This window comes from Danio aesculapii, chromosome 14, assembly GCF_903798145.1.
Source record: "Danio aesculapii chromosome 14, fDanAes4.1, whole genome shotgun sequence".
In the NCBI taxonomy this organism is placed as follows: domain Eukaryota; kingdom Metazoa; phylum Chordata; class Actinopteri; order Cypriniformes; family Danionidae; genus Danio; species Danio aesculapii.
Genome location: NC_079448.1, coordinates 33,140,528 through 33,163,471, shown reverse-complemented (window position 1 = coordinate 33,163,471; position 22,944 = coordinate 33,140,528). Strand labels below are relative to the sequence as shown.

Genomic DNA, 22,944 nt, shown 5'->3' with positions numbered 1-22,944 from the left:
GGTTGGGGGAAAGCTATTGATTGTTATAAATAAATCTTCACGAGTTGTTCTCCCTACTAATGTACAGTTAAACTCAAAATTATTAGCCCTCCTGTTCATTTTTGTTGTCTTTTTTTATATTTTCCAAATGATGTTTAACAGAGCAACACATTTTTCACAGTATTTCCAATAATATTTTTTCCTCTTGAGAAAGTCATCTATGTTTTATTTTGGGTAGAATAAAAGAAGTTATGATTTTTTTAAAAACCATTTTAAATGTTATTATTAATAGCTCTCTGAAGCAATATTGTTTTTCAATTGTGTACAGAACAGACCATTGTTATACAATGACTCGCCTAATTACCCTAACTTGCCTAGTTAACCTAATTAAACTAGTTAAGCCTTTACAGTTTTTCTCAGTCGCTTTGGTACATTTCTCACATCAGAATTGAAATTTGCAAAACAGTAAATGCATTTCTCATAACAACATGTACAAATAGCAAAGCACCATGGATTACCTGCAAAAGCCAGTCTCTTGCTCAAAATCCTTAGTTCATCTCTGAAAACTAAATTTCTGCGTCAGTGAACATTCAATGAATATGTCAGTGCCGTCGGAATCACATGCCCTTGTGTCACTGTGTATGGATAAGTCATGTTGTCAATATAACAGTGTACACTGGAGAGCTGTTCTGATCAGTAAACTATGGCTTTTTTTGTTGTTGTTGTTTTGTCTGTACTGTAATTTGTTGCCAAATCATGGCATTGTGACACAGAAATGAAAAGACAGCACTGCATAGCGCAATGAAAAAACAAAGCAAAAGTAGAAATATGAACACAGTATAATCTGCTTTAAGATGCACCATTAGAAAAGTCAAGAATCACCTGGGAGAAAATTACCAATTGTAGACAGATTTAGATGCAAAGGTCTAATGAAAATGTATAGAAAAATGCATTATGACAAAATATTATGACAACTTGTTCAGTCATTTTGCAGGAACAAATGATTAAATGCTGTGGGGGGTGAGACTGTTCAACAGAGACTAAAATAATACATTTTGATCAACATGACGTAAGCAGTTGTAGGAAACATTAGAGAATTGCACATACTCATTTGCATGGACGTACAAAAGCATTTGCAACTCGCAAACTGCTTCTTTTTTTTGATGTGCACAAGTGACACTGTGATGTGAAGATTGGTCAGGTAATTTTGAGAATTTCAATTCTGATCTGAGAAATGTACCAAAATCACTGAGAAAATCTGTAAATGTCACTTTAAGCTGAATACTAGTGTCTTAAAGAATATCTAGTAAAGTATTATGTACTGCAGGGCATTATTTTTGACGCATTATTTAAAATATGTGGCTAAGAAATAGCTATTAACTTTTTTTTGGTGCGGCCAGCGAAAATTGGGTTAGTAGAAAAAAATCTTTGGCGTTGAACACTGTACTGTCATCATGGCAAAGATTCAAGAAATCTGGTATTAGAAATGAGTTATTAAAACTATAATGTTTAGAAATGTGTTGAAAAAAATATTAAAAGTATACAGGGGTGCTAATAATTCAGAAGGGCTAATAATTCTGACTTCAACAGTAAATATGCTGCTGCTGTTGAGTTTTTGGCACATCCACAAAAAGTGATATTATCTGAAGATTTGCAGACTGAGTATTGAACTTTAGTTATTAATAAGACGATATAAAGGTGGGAAATTTCTATGTAGTTGCATGTGAAAAAATATCGATCAGAGTAAGAAAAAAATTCGATCAGAGTTGCAGATTTTGTGAAATGAATTTCTCTTTTGAATAATCTTTCTTTAATTTTATTTGTTTGCTGTTCCAGGTTTTCATGACATTTTGAATTGACTTTTGTTTTAATATTTCCTTTTTTCATATGGTTTTGATATTTCTATTTACTATATCAGATTCTAATCCAGGGGTGCCCAAACTTTTTAGTATGAAGGGCCAAAAACTAAATATCATTGATAGACTTGGGCCCAAGATAAATATAGCAAACATTAAATATTTTACATTAAAGTTGCCATGGGTAATTTCCTAATTCATATTAAAAGATAAATATAAAACATTACTTTGATCATATTAACTAAAGCAGTATAACATTTTTAATTATAAGTCTTAAGTTATAATAAGTCTCTGCATTGTCCTCTATGTGTCGTGTATATACATTTTAAACTAAATCTGATTCATTTACACCATTTAAATTGAAACATTTAATTTCAGATAGCTTTTTTGTAGCTTCAACAATAAAACAAACAAATAAAAGGTTACATTAAATTTAAAATGGCTATTTCAAGACCAATCTCAGATGAGATGGTGGACCAATTTAAAGGTCACCCTAGTTTGGGCATCTCTGCTCTAAACACTGCTAGTTTAAAACTTAAGTATGTGGAAATATGCTAATGTAAATATGCGTTTAAATATATATAAAAAAAAAAAAAAAGCTAAAATATCAAAATAAATCGGACTGAATCATACTAAAACACAAGCCAGATTCATTTACCTTATTATATAAGCAATTATACACCTCACACATGGGCAGCGCAGTGACGCAGTGGGTAGTGCTGTCGCCTCACAGCAAGAAGGTCGCTGGTTCAAGCCTCAGCTGGGTCAGTTGGCATTTCTGTGTGGAGTTTGCATGTTCTCCCCATGTTCGCTTGGGTTTCCTCCGGGTGCTCTGGTTTTCCCCACAAGTCCAATAACATGGGCTATAGGTGAATTGGGCAAGCTAAATTATCTGTAGTGTATGTGTGTGAATGAGTGTATATGGGTGTTTCCCAGTGATGGGTTGCGGCTGGAAGGGCATTCGCTGTGTAAAATATATGCTGGATAAGTTGGTGGTTCATCACACTGTGGTGACCCCTGATTAATAAAGGGACTAAGCCGAAAAGAAAATGAATGAACACCTCACACGTACCCCAGTGAATCAGAAGCAATCACTTTGAATTAATTGTTCATAATGCGGAATCCAACTGAACATGGAAATCTTAATCAATAGCCAGCCCTAAAGCAAACTTGGCGAATTATAGTTTTGAAGCGAGTCAGCAGAAATGAAAAGTAAAGGTTTTCTATCAGGTTATCAGTATGTGAAGGTGGACACCTGGATGGACCAATCAAGGCTTATCTTCTAGCATTAAAAGATCAGAGGCCAAGGCTTTCTCTGTGTGTGTGTGTGTGTGTAGTGAGTTAGCAGAAGCAATTGAACCTCCAATGATAAATTGAGCAAAGACAAGTTCAGCAGTGACCTTATAAAAGGTGGCGGGGTCGCTAATGCTCTTTGTTCAGTGTTTTATCAGCAACATCAGGCATATGAATTAGGTTACGGACTCATTAACCTTTTCTGTCTGTTTTGCTGACTCTGCTCAATAACTCTTGTTCGTCCTTTCTCTCAGGTGAGCGCCTCACCGAGCTGTGTGCGCGCAGCGATGAAGATGTTATACTGCCCGTACTGTAGCGGTCAGGTGGCGCTGAAGCCCTGCAAGAACTACTGTCTGAATGTCATGAGGGGCTGTCTGGCCAATCAGGCCGATCTGGACACGGAGTGGAATAACTTCCTTGGTAAGACAGGCCTGCAGTATTAACATGCTTTAAATGTGTCCACTTGTGTTGAGACCTTTGCCTCTTCTTTTCCTCGTCATTTTTGGCGTGTGCTCGGTGCAGAACATAGATATTATTTGATGCATGAAGCATATGAATATACAGTTGAAGAATTATTAGCCCTCCTCAATTATTAGCCCCTCTGTATCTATTTTTTTCCCAAGTTATGTTTAACAGAAAGTTTTTTTTAGTACATTTCTAAACAATAGTTTTAATAACTCATTTCTAATAATTGATTTCTTTTATCTTTGCCATAATTATAGTACATAATATTCTGTCCCACTTTATATTAAGTGGCCTCAACTACTATGTACTTACACTGAAATTAATAATTTGTTACAATGTACTTATTGTGTAAATACATGTATTTACTATGTACTTATGCTTGATTAAATACCTGTATGTAATTACATCTGTAATTAATTTCTATAATTACATTTGTAAATACACTGTTGGCCATCCCTTACACCATCCTTAAACATACCCATACCACCAAACCTGTCCATAACCCTACCCCTATCCCAACTCAAGAGCACCACAAGTGTTCTCAAATACATTATGAACACAATAAGTACATTGTATTGATTTTTTAATGCAAGTACATAGTAGTTAAGGACACTTAATATAAAGTGGGACCAATAATCTACTTAATATTTATCAAGATCCAAGTATTCAGCTTAAAGTGCGATTTAAAGGATTAACTAGGTTAACCAGGCAAGTTAGTGTTATTAGCAGGGATGTGATGTGATATTTTCCAAGCTCAATGGGGTGACCCCTGTAATTTGCATAAATCCGAAGTGATTTTTTTTGAGGTGGTGGAGTGTCTACATTGTTATCAAAACAGACCACCTGCTTCAATCTGGATGCCTTTCAGGGTTGTAATTGTAGCCCTACCTAGGCTACTGTGTATGTATCATAATGATATTATGTAGTCCTATAATGTGACGAAGCTGCTGACAATATGCAAGAATATGAAATTGCTTTTAATGCATGCGTGCAAAAATATATTTTATAATTTAATAAAACTACTAAAAAACAGGGACTAATCTGAAGGAAAGGGTAAGTGATGTTTTTTCAGGGTGGAATGTTAAAGTATATTAGGCTACTCAATTCAACTGAACTTCATATTTTTACAGTTCAAATTGTTGACTGAATAGTAGTTTATTTATCACGTTGGAATCTGCTTGTTAAGTGTGACGTCACACGAAGTGGCTTCTGGATTCAAGCGCTCTATCAAACTGGGGGGGTGTGAATATGTCCCGACATTGAGGTACAAAGTATAAACCTATTAAATATTACTTAAGTCACTATTAAACTGATAAACATTTAAACTGATAAAACAAAAAATGAAACTTAAATTGTGTGGCTAATAACAAATATTTATATGAAGAATATTCTTTATTTTTTTTTTTTAGAATTCTTATTTCTATTTTTTTGAAAACACGCACACAAATATATATATTATATAATATATATATATATATATATATATATATATATATATATATATATATATATATATATATATATATATATAATATAATTTTTTTATTTTTCATCGTATAATGGTGATTTGTTCTGTAGACAATTGAAAAAATATTGCTTAAGAGGCCTAATAATATTGAATTTAATTAATATTAAAATGGGTTTAAACAAATGTAAAACTGCCTTAATTCTAGCCAAAATAAAACAAAAAAGACTTTCTTCAGACGAAAAAAATATTATAGCAACTATTGAAATAAATCGATGCTCTGTTAAACATAATTTGGGAAATATTTGAGAAAGATTGAGCGGTCAATCGGGCAATTAATATTGACTTCAACTGTATGTGGATGCCGACTGTATTTGTGTACAGTGGAGAGAGCTATGAATATCTTGTTTTGCTGCACATTTTCATAACATGTCCCAAAGCGATCATATGTTAGGTCAGTAAAAGGAGACTAATAGGCTGTCTTTAGTGGCTGTTGAAACACATTTGACTACATGCTTCAAAAGCAATGCGAACTTCCTAACCTTTTTCACAACTGTTCAGTGTTGTCAACTTGTGACTGAATTGACGTAAATACATTTTAGCTTGGTTCACACAATAAAATGTAAAAATTCTGTTATTAATGGCTCACTCATGTTTTACCAAAATCCTGAGACTTTCGTTCGTCTTGGGAACACGCATTACGACATTTCAGGTGAAATCTGAGAGCTCCCTCATCCTCCATTAACAGCAATGGTCTGACTCATTCAGTGTTCAGAATGGTTTACACTAGGGCTGCACGATATTGGAAGAATCAGATATTACGATATTTTGTTTTGCTGCAATGTATATTGCGATATGAAAATAAATTCCCCAGATGATCTGGATAGCTCTGTGAATAGCTCTGTCTGGAAAGAATTTATTAGTTTAGAATTTATCAGTTTAGATTGACTGGGATGATCAAGTCTTATTCTATACAGTTTATTAATTCATTCATTTTCTTGTCGGCTTAGTCCCTTTATTAATCCGGGGTCGCCACAGCGGAATGAACCACCAACTTATCCAGCACGTTTTTACGCAGCAGATGCCCTTCCAGCTGCAACCCATTCCTGGGAATCATCCATACACATCCATACACATCTATACACTCATACACTAAGGACAATTTAGCCTACTCAATTCACCTGTACTGCATGTCTTTGGACTGTGGGTGAAACCGGAGCTCCCGGAGGAAACCCACGTGAACGCATGCAAACTCCACACAGAAACGGCAACACAGATGCACAGATAGCAATATCAAGGCTCAAACGATATATTGTTCAGTCCTAGTTGAAACATCGTCAAATCAATCCATCTGTCTTCAGTGGTCCAATAATAATATTATTAAGCTACAAGAAAATTTTTGTGCACACAAACAAAAAATCATGACTTATTTCAATAGATTCTTCTCCTCAGTGTTCGAATAGAGCACTGTGTACTGATGTTTACCCTCATGTTTAAAAATAAAGCTCCTCTGAGGTGTACATTAGCAGGCGATCGAGTGCGACAAAGTGCACAGCGATGTAAACATGCACCCTTTGCTGACACTAGGGAGAAGAAACTGTTGAATACAGTTGTCATGATTGTTTAATGTGACCACAAATGTATTCTTATAGTTTGATAATCCTCTGATCAAACCACCGAGGTCAATACGGTCTGTTTTGGGGATGTTTTTTGGTATTCTTCTGGACTTCGAACAAGTCTGGATCTTTATTAGTGTTTATGAAGGATGAGAGAGCTCTCAGATTGCACCTAAAATATCTTCATTTGTGTTTCGAAGATGAACAAATCTCTCGGGAGTTTAAAACACCATGAGGCCCAAGGGACAGCTAACATTGCTTACAAATTGATTACAGGACTGTCCTGTAATCAATTTTTAATGTGTTTTTGACACCAATTTCAGATGCCAATTTGACATCAAGGTGGTTTACATGCATTGTAGAGATACAAAACACCACTGTAAAGTTGGAATTATGATCAAACAGGAATCAATGTGTGGATGTCAAATAGATGTCAAGGATTTGACTTAAATTGTGCATTTTGTCGTGTTTTGATGTCAATTTTTTTTTTTGATGACATCAAGTGCCTTCTGGGGTAATTAATAACAGGATTTTCGATTTTGGTAAGCTTTATTTTGATGCTCCAGTTGAATATTAGTAGACTGTCTGCTTAATATCTGTTGATACAGACATTCAACAGACATTTTACTGACTATAAGAAACTTTGCAAGTACATATAAACTTACACTAACCCTAAACCTAACCCCAACCCAACAGTCTACTTATAATCTAATGAGAATTAGTTGTCATGTAGATGCAATGTAACTTAAATTCAAAAAACAGACCATCAAAATAAAGCGTGACCTTCATTTTTGAGTAAATTTAAGCCTTAAAAACCAGCAGGAAAGGGGGCTGGAGTGTTAAAGAGCTTAAGTAATTGATTCATTACTAAACCATCACGAAATTTTATTGAACCAGTTTTCCAGACCAAGCGCATGAGTGCAGTAACCGCAGATTAAAAATGAACAGGTCAAATTGGAATAGTTTCCACTTGCTCTAAGGCCAAAATGATTTGCTTGAAGATTGAAATGAAGAGTGAGCACTGGGGAACGGCTCTGTTTTTACCCCTGCATGTGTTTCATGAAGTGTTTTGGGTCTCTTGTGACTGAAGGCCGTGTGGTCTCAGGTCCTGTCACACGTTCTCATACGCTTTCGCAAACTGTTCCTGGCTCACAGAAAACTGGGACTGGCTTTGCTCACTCTGCCTGTCAGCTTTGGGGGAAGCATAATTGGGGAGCCTTGTTCAGGCCTCTGACTGTTTAACAAGCCGTTGGAGCAACAGGCTTCAGTCTCTGACTCAATGGATTAGACTGGACCCATGACTTTCTACTGCCCTCTAGTGGCAGAAATTACTTACATTGACATTGTTTATGGGCTATTTGAGCAAATCTGCACCCTATTGTCTGCACTTCAGGTTTTGGAAGGTTTCATTTAAAATGATTGCAAGCTAAGGTCGCACAGATAATCTATATCTGACAGTTTGACCAAATGAGAGTTTTGTTTAATTTTTTTTTAATCCATCAGGAAACAAAATAATAATGCTTGGTACTTTAAAGGGAAAGTTCACCCAAAAGTTGCTCACTCTTCACTTATCTTAAATCTGTTTGAGTTGAACACAAAGAAGATTATTGGAATAAACCAGTAACCATTGACTTCCATTAGTGTTTGTTTTCCTACTATGGAAGTCAATTACAGGTTTCTTCCACATATCTTCTTTTGTGTTCAACAGAAAAAATGAAACTCATAAAGGTTTAGAACCACTCGAGAGTGACTAAATAGTAAGAAATTGTTCATTTCCGTGTGAACTATGCTATCCCTTTAACATTAGTATTAAAAAATGTATGACAATTTTATTCCGATTCCTGTGTTCGGTTTCTCTTGAGTATTGTTTCGTTTACCTCTTTTTCTGAAATACCTGAGCCGAAGTGGGTGTTCCCTTCATTAATGTTTTTTTTTTTTTTCAATTGTAGATTCTATGTTAGGTCTCGCTGAGAGGCTGGAGGGACCCTTTAACTTCGAGTCGGTCGTGGACCCCATCGATGTGAAGATTTCAGATGCTATCATGAACATGCAGGAGAACAGCATGCAGGTCTCACAGAAGGTGCGCTTTTAATGTTTTTTCCATGATGACATGGTTAATCACATATGCAATGTTTTATTTTTATGTCTTACTAACTGTGCTATTCTACATTTATGCCTCTTTGCCTGTTTCAGGTGTTTCAGGGTTGTGGGCAACCCAAACTCAGCGTGGCCTTCCGTAGCCGGAGGTCTGCTAAAGACTCGGGCTTCCCTGGCCGTTTCAGACCCTACAGCCCTGAAGCCAGACCCACCACTGCTGCTGGCACCACCCTGGACCGACTGGTGAGGAAAAGATGCTTCCTTAAGTTATGACATGGAAAATTATTTCCAGGTCCAAGCCTCTACTCAATTGAAATGAGAACTCAATATATCAATAGCTGTTTATGGTCACGGTTTTAGTCATATCACACATTAAAGTCAGTCTACAAAGACTAAAGTCAAACTACACTGAAAAAAAGTGTTGCCACTTAACGTAAAAAATTAAGTAAATCCAAGGAATCATCTTTGAATCATTTTTTTTCAGGGTAGAGTCTCTGCACTTGCTGCATCTCAGACACCAGTATTTTAAACATTTATAGAAAATGAATCTGACCGTCTGAGATTAGGTCTTGATATAAACATATCATGATTTCCAAAACTATCACAGCACGTTGCATAAATTAGTGTCATTTTTTAGTTTGCATTTATCATCTGATAGAGAACTTAGACCCAGAAACTTGACATGCCATCAGACTTAAAGAGATCGTTCACCCCAAAAATTAAATAAAGTCACCATTTACTCACGCTCAAGTGGTTCTAATTTTTTGTTGTTGAACGCAAACCAAGACTTTCTGTAAAATGTCAGAAACTGCAATCATCGACATTCATAATAGCAACAAAAAAACTATGGAAGTCAATGGCTGTTTTTTTATCCTCAACATTCTTCAGTATATCTTACTTTGTCTTCAAAAGAAGAAGAAACTCAAATTTGTGTGGAATAAGTGGATGAATAAATGATGACAGAACTTTCATATGTGGGTGAACTATCCCTTTCAAAAGCACATTGCTAACTGATTCAGAGTTTAAGCAACATTTATAAATTAATCTGTCTATTTCCTAGCTTACGGATGTCAAGAAGAAACTGAAGCATGCCAAGAAGTTCTGGTCCACCCTGCCAGACACAGTGTGTGTTGGAGAAAGGATTGCCCCCGGTGATGATTGCTGGAATGGTACAGCTAAAAGCAGGTTGGTCAATAAGAGGATCACATGATCACATGATTATATGTTGACAGAATTTTTGATGAATAAATCAAATTTGAAAAAAATGCATGCTGGGTTCCTAAACATCATTGATTACATTTTAGTCCAGGATGGATGAGTAGACGGGTAGACAGACAGACAAGCAGACAGACAGACACGCAGGCAGGCAGGCAGAGATAGATGGATAGATGGATGGATAGACGGCTAGACAGAAAGACAGACATATGCAAAATATGAATAGATAGAGGGATGGATAGATGGACAGACAGATGGATGGATGGACAGACGGATGAATAGATGGATGTATAGTTCGATGGATGAATGGGTGAATAGACGAATGGATGGATAGACGAATGGATGGATGGACAGACAGGTGAATGGACAGACAGATGGATGAACAGACAGATGGATGAACAGACAGATGGATGAACAGACAGATGAATAAACAGACAGATGGATGAACAGACGGATGGATAGATATACGAATGGATGGATGGACAGGTGGATGGACAGACGAATGGATGAACAGACAAATGGACGAATGAATAGATGGATGGATGGATGGATAGATGGATGATGGATGGATGGATGGATGGATAGACGTATGGATAGATAGACAAATGGATGAATGGATGGATAGACGGATGGATAGATAGTCGAATGGATGGACAGGTGGATGGACAGACGGGTAGACGAACGAATAGATGGATGGATGGATGGATGGATGGATGGATAGATGGATAGATAGACAAATGGATGGATAGATGGATAGACGGATGGATAGATAGTCGAATGGATGGACAGGTGGATGGACAGACGGATGGATGAACAGACGGGTAGACGAACGAATAGATGGATGGATGGATGGATGGATGGATGGATGGATAGATAGACGGATGGATGAATGGATGGACAGACGGATGGACGAACGAATAGATAGTTGGACAGACAGACGGATGGACAGACAGACAGACAGACGGATGGACAGACAGACAGACGGATGGACAAATGAATGGATGAATAGACAGACAGACAGACAGACAGATAAAAATAAGACAGATGCAAATATATTTTAGTTAGTTGTCAGTTTAAGCTAAATTCAGTTTAGGAGTACGTGAAAATTTATTATTTAAATGATTTGCAACTAGAATTTTTTAAAAATCCATCCTGTATTTCAAGAATCAAAAAGAGTTTTCGTTTTATGATTTTAGTTACTAAGCTACTGATATACCTACCTTCTAACAACCGTCCTGTCCTCACTCACAGGTACGAATCTGTGGTTATGAGCAGCGGTTTAGCCAATCAGGTGTCTAATCCAGACGTGGAGGTTGACATCACCAAACCAGACATGGTGATCAGGCGGCAGATTGCAGTCCTGAAGGAAATGACCAGCTGGCTGAAAGCTGCTTACACCGGCAACGACATCTCATTTACCGCCGGTACATCATTTCGCTTCACTGACAAAACGACTTCACATCATAACAAAGCTCAGTTTTTAACCTCAATCATGTCTTCTGGCTCCACAGATGATGCCGGCAGCGGAGAGGAAAGCGGAAGCGGCTGCGACTCTCCCTCTTGCGACAGCGACGGAGATATTTACTTCTCCACCCCGGCGCCCGGTAAACCTCGCATCCTCAAGACTCAGGATGACAAACAGGCCTCCAGCGGAACACGGTTGGCACCCTGCAGCCCGGCACTGGCCCTGGCGGCGCTCCTGCTCGCCCTGCTCACTCTCCAAACAAGATAAAAGCAGAACCAGCCCAAGTAAGAGCAAGTGTTTGGACAAATGTTTTTGACCGAGAGAGCAGAAAACTGCCACAGGACATTAAAGACACTGCTTTCAGGATCTCCATCTGCCTTCCATCCGGGGAAGACACTCAAGTTATTAATATCCACAAACCTTCAGTGTATTTTTTTAATGTTTATAAGACGGACTCCATTTTGTGTACAGCTATACGGCTCCATGCAGCATTGCGTCGTCTGGGTCTTTTTGTTTTTTTAGCATCAACAATTTCTTTTATTTCCCCACAGTGTTCATGTTCGCAATAGAGAGAGAGTGTGTGTGTGTGTGTGGATGGTATGTATGATTTTTTTAAAAAGCTAAACAATTAATCAACCCATATAACACATGTATGATTTAAGCAAAGCTCTATTTTTAATCCATTATCGGTATGCGTGTTGGCATGTGTGGAGGATTCGGTTAACTAAACGTGTTATTGACGTTCACGATGCCTTAAATGCTTCATAAAACGCCCTTTATCAGGTCTGCGACGGACAGAAGAAACTAACTACGCTGCCTTATGAATGAATTCAGAACATGAATCCCCAGACATGCTGTTGGTTTTGTATTTGTATTCGTTTCCAAGCAAATTTCACAGCCCAAACGCTTTCAGCGATATAATATATAACTTGAGAATATAGTCTTCAGTAATAACTTAATAGTGCGCGCAGAAGAAGAAGAAGGAGCTTTGGATAAGTAAGGTCTGTATGAAAGTCACTGATGAATAGGCCTTGATGGCTCGAAGATGATCGTGCAGAGACATGACGTGAACTTAATGGACGATTAGTTATGAAGCAGCTGGAAAGGAGCTGAATTCTACACAGGGTTTTATACGGAGGTGTTTATTTTGCTAGAAGTGTATTGTAAGGTTTAAAACTATATGATAGGTACTGCAGCAGATTTCGCAACACATCGACAGCCGGTGCTTGTTCCGAGAGGTTGGGTGGCCTTGTTTGGAAACATCAAACGTCCATGCTTTTCTAATTTCCATAGAAGGTGGTACACATTTTAAAACCATTGCTCACATATAGCAATAGCCTTTGTGTGTGGTACGAGCAGATTTTTTTCATTCACACATCTGACAAGCTTTCTTAATCTCAAGGACTTTCCACCCAGCTCTCAGATAAAAAAAGAAGACGACAGAAATCTTGCATCGCTTTTGTACAGTAAGTTATTTAACCAGGTCTCTTCGAAAGGCATTCGCAAGCACCGCTTTCCTTGTATCTTCATTTCAGTATTGGAAATATTTATGTCTCTAGATGAATGCGTTTGATCTCACAGCTTCACGGATGGTTTTATATCGGCTACAGATTTCATTTTATGTAACGTTTAGATTTTGTAAACCAATTGAATTGTTTTATATTAAGTGGGTTGTGAAAATTGTACAAGCTGATGCAAGGACAGGGCTGGCCATCGGTCCTTGATCGTTCCTAATGTCACATGCACTTTTTTAAAAGAAAAAATTGGCATTCAGATACCTCACGGCAATTTTAAATGTTGTTTTGTAATGTTGTAATCCTATCTGCAACATGCACACGCTTTTATTCATTCATTCATTCAGTGTCTATGGATGAATGGCCAGTCCTCAGACGTGAAAAGGAGTCTGAAATGAGGAAAGATCTGTGCAGCAGTGATGCTCCGCACCTCAGATTGTTTGTTTGTTTGTTTGTTTGTTTAAACTGAGGCATGAATAGGAAGCTGTATGTGTTTTCTGTTCATCCCGATGACCCAAAGCTTCCCACCGTCACATGTTTTACGATGGCTCTGATGTAAAGAAGACCAGGAAAGGAAGTGTCTTGTGCTTAGTATGTCGAGCTGCTCTGAGTCAGTGTGAAGATGACGCGGACTTTACGGATCAGGAAAGCGATCCTCTGCGGTGTCATCTTTTAGTTTGAGTGCTGAACTTCAGGCGGATGGATTGCAGAGCCTGCAGCTCTGTACATCAGTGATGATGAGGAAGAGGAGGAGAGACTGAAGAAAGAAGAGGAGAAAAGAAAACAATTGTAAATAATGAGCAGTCGATTTAGTGGTCTCTGAGAGATGTTCATCAGATTTTACCCATTCAGAGTATGTGCTTAATATGGGCGAAACCAAGAGAGATAGATGCTAAAAATGTAAGAGAAAAGATATATTAAACATTTCTTAGTCTTGTTGAAATAAAGACTGCAGATATTTAATTGTGACGTGTGGTGTGGTTTCTTATCTGTGTGGTGTATCTGTTGACTGATTGCTTTAAAACAATCTTTTTAAGAAACCCATGAAGAGTTAAAACAATCATGAGCTTTGATTAATCACAGACATTATTTAGGCCGATGTGTTAATTGTTTTGTTTGTTATTAAATCAACATAAGCTGTTAAGATAAGATAACCACTGACAGATATTAATGGAAGACTATTACCATCCTATAGTGGATGAGCATCTCAACAGCCTCAAATGCATTGCTTTATTGTTAATGTAAATAAATGTGATGCTGACCACCATATGCAAAATAAACAGTAAGTTTCTGAGTGAAATCCTGGTAAATGTTAGCGGATATAAATGATATTTAAAATATTCTTCAGTTTATTTTCGGCACTATTGGAAGTAAACTTAATAAAACACGATCTTTATATACAGTTGAAATCAGAATTTTAGCCCCCCTGAATTATTAGCCCTCCTGTTTATTTTTTCCCCAATTTCTCTTTAACGCAAGTTTTTTCAACATATTTCTAAACATGATAGTTTTAATAACTCATTTCTAATAACTCATTCAATTTCTTTTCGGCTTAGTCGGTTTTACGCAGCGGATGCCCTTCCAGACGCAACCCATCTCTGGGAAAGTTTTTTAATAACTGATTTTATTTATCTTTGCCATGATGACTAGACACTTCTGTACAGATTAAATTGACATTTAAAGGCTTAACTGGGTTAATTAGGTTAACCTAATTAAGGTTAAGCTACCCCTCATTGAGCAGCCCCCTATTTTGACTGGTATACCATCTTAAATAGTAAACGTAACCCATTGAAAAGGCTTTAAGTCCAAGCGGAATCCTGGTGTGACAGTTAATCAGTTTTCTTCAATGCAAACCATTATTTTTTGTCCAACATCCAGCTGTCAAGAAAACACACAATCCGATGTAAGTGAAGTCAACTCTCGCTACTGTACTGTTTTAAAATAGAGAAACATTTAACAAGTTACTTTTAATCTAAATCTTGGACAATATAAAAGTGTGAAGCATCAAAAGCGCCTCCTATTAAGATAAATTTGAATACCATTTTGGCGATTGTTGTTAATAACCTTGTACTTTTTTTACAAGAGCGGCTAGAAAAATTGTGAAGCTCATAATTATTATTATGTTTAATTTTGTATTATTCAAATGGCTAGATTCTTACAGAGAAAACTTGTGCTGGCCAGTTTGTTATTTGCCTAATAAATGACAAAAGGCTACAGTTTTTAATTTAAAACTTTTTTGTATTCATATTATGATGTAATAAATTTTCATAATGAAATTATGATGTAATAAATAATTACACAAAACATGTGGTTATGATGACCATCCGACAAGCTAAATCAGCTAAAAATAATGCTTTAAATGTAACCTAAATTCAGTATTTAAATCTCATAAATAAATAGAAAAATGAGACGAATAACTGCAGAGGTACACTTTAAAAATAAATAAATAAAAAAATAATCACCCCTTTCACCAGGCTGGCTACAGGCCTGATATGTCAGACTGCTCTGGAAAAAAAAAACTTTTAAGCTGGTCGACCAGCCTGGCTTTAGGGGTTTTGGCAGTTTGGCTGGTCTTAGCTGGTCAGGCTGGAAGATGACCAGCCAGCTTGACCAGCCAAAACCAGCAATGTCCAGCATAAACCAGGCTGGTCAAGCTGGTTTTAGCCTGTTTTAGCTGGCTATTTTCCAGCCTGGCCAGCTACGACCTGGCTGGTAACCCCTAACCCCTCTAAAACCAGAACAGTCGACCAGCCAACCAGCTTATAAATAATATTTAAAATAAATGATATAAAATAAAACATATAATATATATATATTATTAAAATATACATTTTCCCAGTGATGGGTTGCGGCTGGAAGGACATCCGCTGCGTTAAAAACATATGCTGGATAAGTTGGCGGTTCATTCCGCTGTGATGACCCCAGATTAATAAAGGGACTAAGCCAAAAAAAATGGATGAATGAATTAACTAAACATTAACTAAACATTTATCATTAATGTAGAAAAATATATTAAAAATTAAGGGGCTGCGCAGTAGGTAGCACGTTCGCCTCACAGCAAGAAGGTCGCTGGTTCGAGCCTTGGCTGGGTCAGTTGGCGTTTCTGAGTTTGCATGTTCTCCCTGTGTTGGCGTGGGTTTCCTCCAGGTGCACTGGTTTCACCCACAAGTCCAAAGACATGGTATAGGTGAGGGTAGGCTAAATTGTCCATTGTGTATGTGTGTGAATGAGTGTGTATGGATGTTTCCCAGTGATGGATTGCAGCTGGAAAGGCATCCGCTGCATAAAAACATAGGCTGGATAAGTTGGCAGTTCATTCCACTGTGGTAACCCCAGATTAATAAAGGGACTAAGCCAAAAAGAAAATAAATAAATGAATATTAAAAATTGTATTATATTTTATGTGTATATATCTATGATATTTTTTAAATAAATGAATATTAAAAATTGTATTATATTTTATGTGTATATATCTATGATATTTTTTTACACAATTAAACAATTATGATTTATATATATATATATATATATGATAGAATAAATAAAGCAGTAAATATTTCAAATATTAAACTGTGATTTTAATTAAATGCAATAAAAGAAATTCACAATATTACACAATAAAAGTAATTCCGTGGACTTTTATTTTGAAGCGTAAGGTAAGGATGTGGGCGTTGTATGTGGACTACTGGGAAAACGAGGAACTGGGAAGAGCGAGTACGAATTTGTGGCAGAGGTAAACAGCAGAAGTTATCGGAGGATCACAAAGCAATTCGATGTAAGTTCGGACGCCGAAGCCTCGTGGAAACATGTAGACATCGACTAGACTCGCTTCAAGCAAACGAACATCCACCAGACGCGCTGGGCGTGTTCGTGTTTTGATGTGCTCGATTCACAGGTTTTGTTCAACGTTCCTCCTGGCCGACGCGACGCGGTGAGCGAGCCGCCGCACAACCGAGTAATGCTTTCACTTTTCCAGCGAGAAGATGGATGAGAAATCCAACTACAGCCGGCTACTCATCGCGCTGCTGATGGTTTTGTGTTTTGGCGTAATTGTACTGCAATACGCATGTCCTACATCCGACTGCCAGTTGCTACACCTGGCATCATTGTCCTCGAGGCTGGGGAGTCGCGCGCCCGGGGATCGCGTGAACGGAGCCGGTGCGGGAGATCCATACAGCTCGGAGGACGGTGCTTTGGTTCGCTTTGTACCTCGCTTTAATTTTACCACCAAAGACCTTAGTCGCGCGGTGGATTTCCACATTAAGGGGGAGGATGTTATAGTATTTCTCCACATTCAGAAAACCGGAGGTACTACATTCGGCCGTCACCTGGTCCGCAACATCCAGCTGGAGAGGCCGTGCGAGTGCCATGCGGGCCAGAAAAAGTGTACCTGCTACCGGCCGGGCAAACGCGACACCTGGCTGTTCTCCCGCTTCTCCACCGGCTGGAGCTGCGGTCTGCACGCGGACTGGACCGAGCTCACCAACTGCGTGCCTTCCTTCATGAGCAACCGGGAGTCCCAGGAGAGGCGTATGACTCCTAGGTGAGACTTTTATTAGTATATCAAACTAATTTAGTGCCTTTAATGAGTTGAAACGCGTCTCGACAAACTAACTTTTGTTACGTTGTGGTGTGTTGTATGGCGTCACGGTGCGCTTCGCCACTCCTTCCCCTCATATTGTTCTCGCTCTGAAACCTCTTAGCAAGTCAATTATGCGGAGACAAAAGGACTCCAACAGGTCAGGTTTAACCCCGGAGTGTCTGCTTTCATTCAGCACATTCCTGCAACAGGGGACCCATCATCATAATCATTCACCCTTTCAGACACCCCGGAGGGCAGACAGCCTGCTGGCACCAGAACATCTGCCATTCTCTCAGGCCTGTCCTTTAAATAAACCCCCCGTAGCATCATGAGACCCACAATGGTTGATAATGTTTGCATTTGGAGGCTCATGTTATACAAATAACTATATATAAGAGAAAAGGAACTCTGCTTTTCAAATATTTGGGGGTTTCTCAAAGAAGTTAATGCAGTTGATTTGCAAGGATGATCACAATTAACAGCAAAGAGCTATGTTACATGATTAATATTTCATATGAATTATTGAGGCATGCCAAAACAAAGGTGAATCACACTCAGTGATCGTGAAATTGATGAGAAATGGCTTTTGAGCATATTAACATCATTTATGAAAGAAATGAAACATGAGTAATTTGTCTCTGTCATCACTGTCTCAGGAATAATTATCATGGTCTGTAATCTATTAAATGTAAAGTAGATATCCAGTGTAATAACATTTCATAACATTGCTGTATTTTTATCAAATAAATGCAGCTGTAGTGAAAATACGAGAATTAAATGAGAAGTGGAAAGGATCAAAATAGGATGAATACAACCTAATTATGTCATGTTGAAATTCCAGCAAAAAGGGCAAGAGATATGGCAGTACTAAAAATCTGGCCACTATTGATAATGAAGTTCAGTTGTGTTATAGCTGATAATCAGTTTTAACCATCTGACATAAACGTCAGTTACACAATGAATGGCGGATATTGAAATTCAATCTGCTTCATGTTAACATGTTTCAACTAAAGTATAGATTCACTGAAATAAAGTTAATTTGGGTGTCATGGTGGCACAGTGGGTGGCACAACTGCCCCACTGCAAGAAGGTCGCTGGTTCGAGCCTCAGCTGGGTCAGTTGGCAAATCTGTGTGGAGTTTACATGTTCTCCCCATGTTCGCGTATGATTTGCTTCGGTTTCCCCCGCAGTCCAAAGACATGCGCTACAGGTGAATTGGGTTAGTGGATTGTGTGAATTAGTCTGTAGTGTATGTGTGTGAATGAGTGTGTATGGGTGTTTCCCAGTGATGGGTTGCAGCAAGAAGGGAATCTGCTGCGTAAAACACATGCTGGATAAGTTCACAGTTCATTCCACTGTGGCGACCCCAGATTAATAAAGGGACTAAGCTGAAATAAAAAGAATGAATGAAAAAAATAAATTTGACTGTTATAAAAACAGCAGCACAGTTAAACGGAAATATAAAAACACAACAGTGTTTTGGCTTAAAGGGATAATTAAGCTTAATATTAATTAATTATTAATGATCTGTCATTGGTAACTCACCCAAGTCAAGTTGGCTTTATTGTCATTTTAACAATATACAGTACACAATGAAATGAAACAACGTTCCTCCAGGACCAAGGTGCTACATCAAACAACATAAATTGACAACATAACACAGGACTGTGCACTAATATAAAAATTTAGAGAATGAAATAAAATAAGATCAACCAGAATAAAATAACAATAAGAGCGCAACTGAGGTTTGTGCAACATTTAGTGCAAATTAGACAGGACAGGACAGGAAACAGTATCGCCGACCAATACACTACGGCTGTTACCCATCACTTGTTCTAAACATATTTGAGTTTCTTTCTTATGATAAACAAAAAAGATATTTAAAAAGCAGGAATTTAGTAGCCATTGACTTGCATAGTATTTTTTCTACCGTGTGTGTCACTGGGTACTGGTGTACAACATTTTTCAATAAAATAAAAGAACTCAAAAAGAGTTGAAATCATATGGCAGAGAGGAAATGGTGAGTAAATTAGCATTTCTGGGTGAACGAACTCTTCAAATGCAGGTGAATTTGGCATCATAGCTTTATGATTATAAACCATGGATCATTATTTGTGATCTGGTGAAGATTACGCGCACTGATTAGATTACTTGCAGAACAGATAAAATTCTTAGTAAATAACATATCATCTAAGTGAGCAATAGAGTAATGTAAATATTTAAAAAGTGTGAAAAAGATCATGCACAGTTCTATAAGCTGGTGCATTTAGACATAACCACATGTAAAGCCAGCTTTTCAAACAGACACAATTAGATCAAATCATAATCCCACAGGCTCATTGCTGGCTTGTACGTAAAGGAAAAGTTGAGGCTCTCCAGAGAGCGTTTCAGCGCTGTTGTTGAATGGAGTTTATCCAGGCAGTCTTAATTGATATTCATATGGAAAGTGTTGCAGATGTGAGCTGAAAGATGATTCTTCTCATCCGCTGTTATGCTGAAATGCCCATAATTACAGTCAACCAGCAATAATTCATTCCGTTTTTCCATCAAGATTGCTCCCCTGATGCACTCTAACAGAAACTACGCCATGAATAATTCTGTCACCGCGAACATGCACAAAATATGACAGCTTTACCAGACTTAATGATTCATACACAATATTGCTGTTCATTTTGTTGCTCTGCAGTGATCACTTTAGTTTCGAGTGCACTTTTCTTATGACAAACACTTTTTTTGTTTTTGAATGCAGTAGGAACTACTACTACATCACCATCTTGAGGGATCCGGTGTGGCGGTATCTCAGCGAATGGAGGCACGTTCAGCGTGGAGCCACTTGGAAAGCCTCTAAACACATGTGTGACGGCCGTTTACCCACCCTGACCGAGCTGCCCAGCTGTTATCCTGGCGACGACTGGTCCGGCTGCTCGCTGGAGGAGTTCATGGCGTGCCCTTACAACCTAGCCAACAACAGACAGACCCGAATGCTGGCAGACCTCAGCCTGGTGGGCTGCTATAACCTCACGGTCATGAGCGAGAACCAGCGGTGGGCCATGCTACTGGAAAGTGCCAAACGCAACTTGCGAAACATGGCCTTTTTTGGTCTGACTGAATATCAGCGTAAGACGCAATACCTGTTTGAACACACCTTCCGTCTGTCCTTCATTGCACCATTCACACAGCTTAACGGCACCCGGGCTGCGAGCGTAGAAGTGGAACCGGAGACCCAACGCAGGATTCGGGAGCTCAACCAATGGGACGTAGAGCTATATGAATATGCACGGGATCTTTTCCTTCAGCGCTTCCAGTTCGCCAGACAGCAGGAGCGCAGGGAGGCCCGTCAGCGACGCATACAAGAGAGGCGCAAGCTACGTGCCAAGGTGAAGTCTTGGTGGGGGGTGACTGGAAAGGCTGTTTTTACACCCACCAAGGAGCCGCCAATGACAGAGCAGTCGCCCGCTTTTGCTGAAGAAAAACAAGCAGATGCTGGACGAACGCTGGAGAGCGAGACTGAAGGACAGGTAGAGGAGAGCTGGCTAGAAGAGGACGACAATGAAACCATATTGGACTATTTAGAAAACGTAGAGCAGTGGCGGTAGCATTTGGCAAGAGGGTTGAACTTAATACCGAACTACAAAATGGTGATTCCATTTGATTACTTTATGGTACCTATAATCCTTGAAGCCCAAAAATCCTTGAAGCCCAAATCACTGCTAAATATTAGCAATATACGGGTTGTTAATTGTGGGTTGCTTTTTCTGTCACATGCATTTTGTGGAATGCACATGGAAATCTTCATATGTATCGGTTCTTAGCACCAGTTCCCTGTCAGATGTCAATGAATGACCGTCTTGCAGACTGACTCGTCTTGTAAACTGAAGAGATGCTAAAATCCACCGTCCATCAGCACTTTGCCCTTGAGAGAGGGCATTGTGAATTGCGGGTTGCACCAGGGAGGTCGTCCCTGCAGTTAATGTACTGAAAATCACAATGGATGCTTATTGTGAAAGCCAAAGAGCGGAATGTTTCAGAAATGAGGAGGGGGAAGCCGAGTTGGCTGCACATTTGTATTTACATTCCTGTAATGTAAGTTTTTAATTATTGCCTAATCATTTTTCAAGTGTCTTCAACTGTCACAGTCCCATGCGTATCACATCAGCCTTATGTCAAAGTCCAACACCTGTCTTTGTTTTATTTTTTATTTACATATATATCTGATGGTGCATTACTTTCTCATTCATTTTATTTATATGTTTGCTAATAAATCACAGGATATGGGTTGGCTCTTGATTTTTCATTACTTGAAAATAAAAAGCCATTAAGTCACTATGTCTTTATGCCACACCATATGTGTACTGAGGAGCACTGATTGCTCTGCTGGAAAGAATGAATAACATTTGTGAGTAATAATAAATGCATTTTTATAATAATCCAGTTTGCGGCTGTCTACTTGAACCTCTTTTGTTTTTCTCAACAGCAGATGGAGCCAAAGTACATCCCTTGCTTGCAAGTGAAAGCCTGGGTTAACTCTTGATGTGTATATCTGTACAATAGTGGCTGGGTAGTTTGGTTTGTCTGGTTAACTCATTTAATTTCAGTTGTGACCAACATTTTGGGGGTTGTAGGTTCTAAAAACACTTGACCATTGAAGTGGCTTACAAGTGACAGGTTTTCTGTTTGAAGTGGTGTTAGTGAGACCAGCAGGGGGTCCCAAGTGATTCTTTTACTGTTAAATTATTATTATTATTATTTTAACTTGGGTGTATGGGTCTGAGAGCAAGGATGATTCATTCTCTGATGTAAATATCTTTTTTAGTTACTTGTTTGTAGATTTTTGTCTTCTTTGGGCTTTCTGAAGGGTAAAATGCATGTACTCCTTTAGATGAAAAATTAAACCAGCTAATGGTAAGTTTGGTTATACTGGAATCTTTCTTCCCGGATGTAGGAAACTGTGTTTACTTATTTGTGCTGCTTAATTCCAGAGTTTGTATTTATTTATTGTCTTTGCAGACTTGTGCTTTCTGCTGCATTGTACTAACCTGCACTAAGTTACTTTATGTACTGTAAACCTTCATAAAGGGTTGTGAAATGGTTATAAGCTATATAAAGATAGTTCAGTTTTTATTTAAAAATTAAAATCAGTAATTATTTACTCGCCCATCACTTGTTTCAAACCTCTTGAGTTCCCTCTGTTAAACCCAAGATTGCTGTAAACCTGTAACCACTGACTTCCATAGTATGTTTTTCTCTTTTTTTTTCTTATAATAGAAGTCAGTGGTTACAAGTTTTCAACATTCTTCAAAATATCTTCTTTTGTGTTTATGTTCAACAGAAGAAAGATCACAAAGGATTGAAACCCCTTAAGTGTAAGCAAATAATGATAAAATTGTTATTTTGGGT

The 22,944-nt window shown here is 38.2% G+C and overlaps 2 protein-coding genes across 2 annotated transcripts in view; both read left to right on the top strand.

Moving 5' to 3' along the window:
* The window catches only part of gpc4 (glypican 4), a 61,739-nt gene extending 47,811 nt beyond the window's left edge, over positions 1-13,928 (top strand). The window contains exons 4-9 of the mRNA XM_056471892.1: positions 3,383-3,548; positions 8,624-8,754; positions 8,868-9,014; positions 9,832-9,956; positions 11,238-11,410; positions 11,498-13,928. Of these exons, the coding sequence (XP_056327867.1) occupies positions 3,383-3,548; positions 8,624-8,754; positions 8,868-9,014; positions 9,832-9,956; positions 11,238-11,410; positions 11,498-11,718 (963 nt within the window). The 3' untranslated portion in view covers positions 11,719-13,928. The remainder of the gene's footprint in view (positions 1-3,382; positions 3,549-8,623; positions 8,755-8,867; positions 9,015-9,831; positions 9,957-11,237; positions 11,411-11,497) is intronic.
* Positions 13,929-16,639: 2,711 nt separating this feature from the next.
* hs6st2 (heparan sulfate 6-O-sulfotransferase 2) lies at positions 16,640-21,974 on the top strand. The gene is made up of 2 exons (XM_056472529.1): positions 16,640-17,508; positions 20,297-21,974. The coding sequence occupies exons 1-2, from the start codon at positions 16,949-16,951 to the stop codon at positions 21,141-21,143; spliced, it is 1,407 nt and encodes a 468-aa protein (XP_056328504.1). The 5' UTR covers positions 16,640-16,948; the 3' UTR covers positions 21,144-21,974.
* The last annotated feature ends 970 nt before the right edge of the window (positions 21,975-22,944 follow it).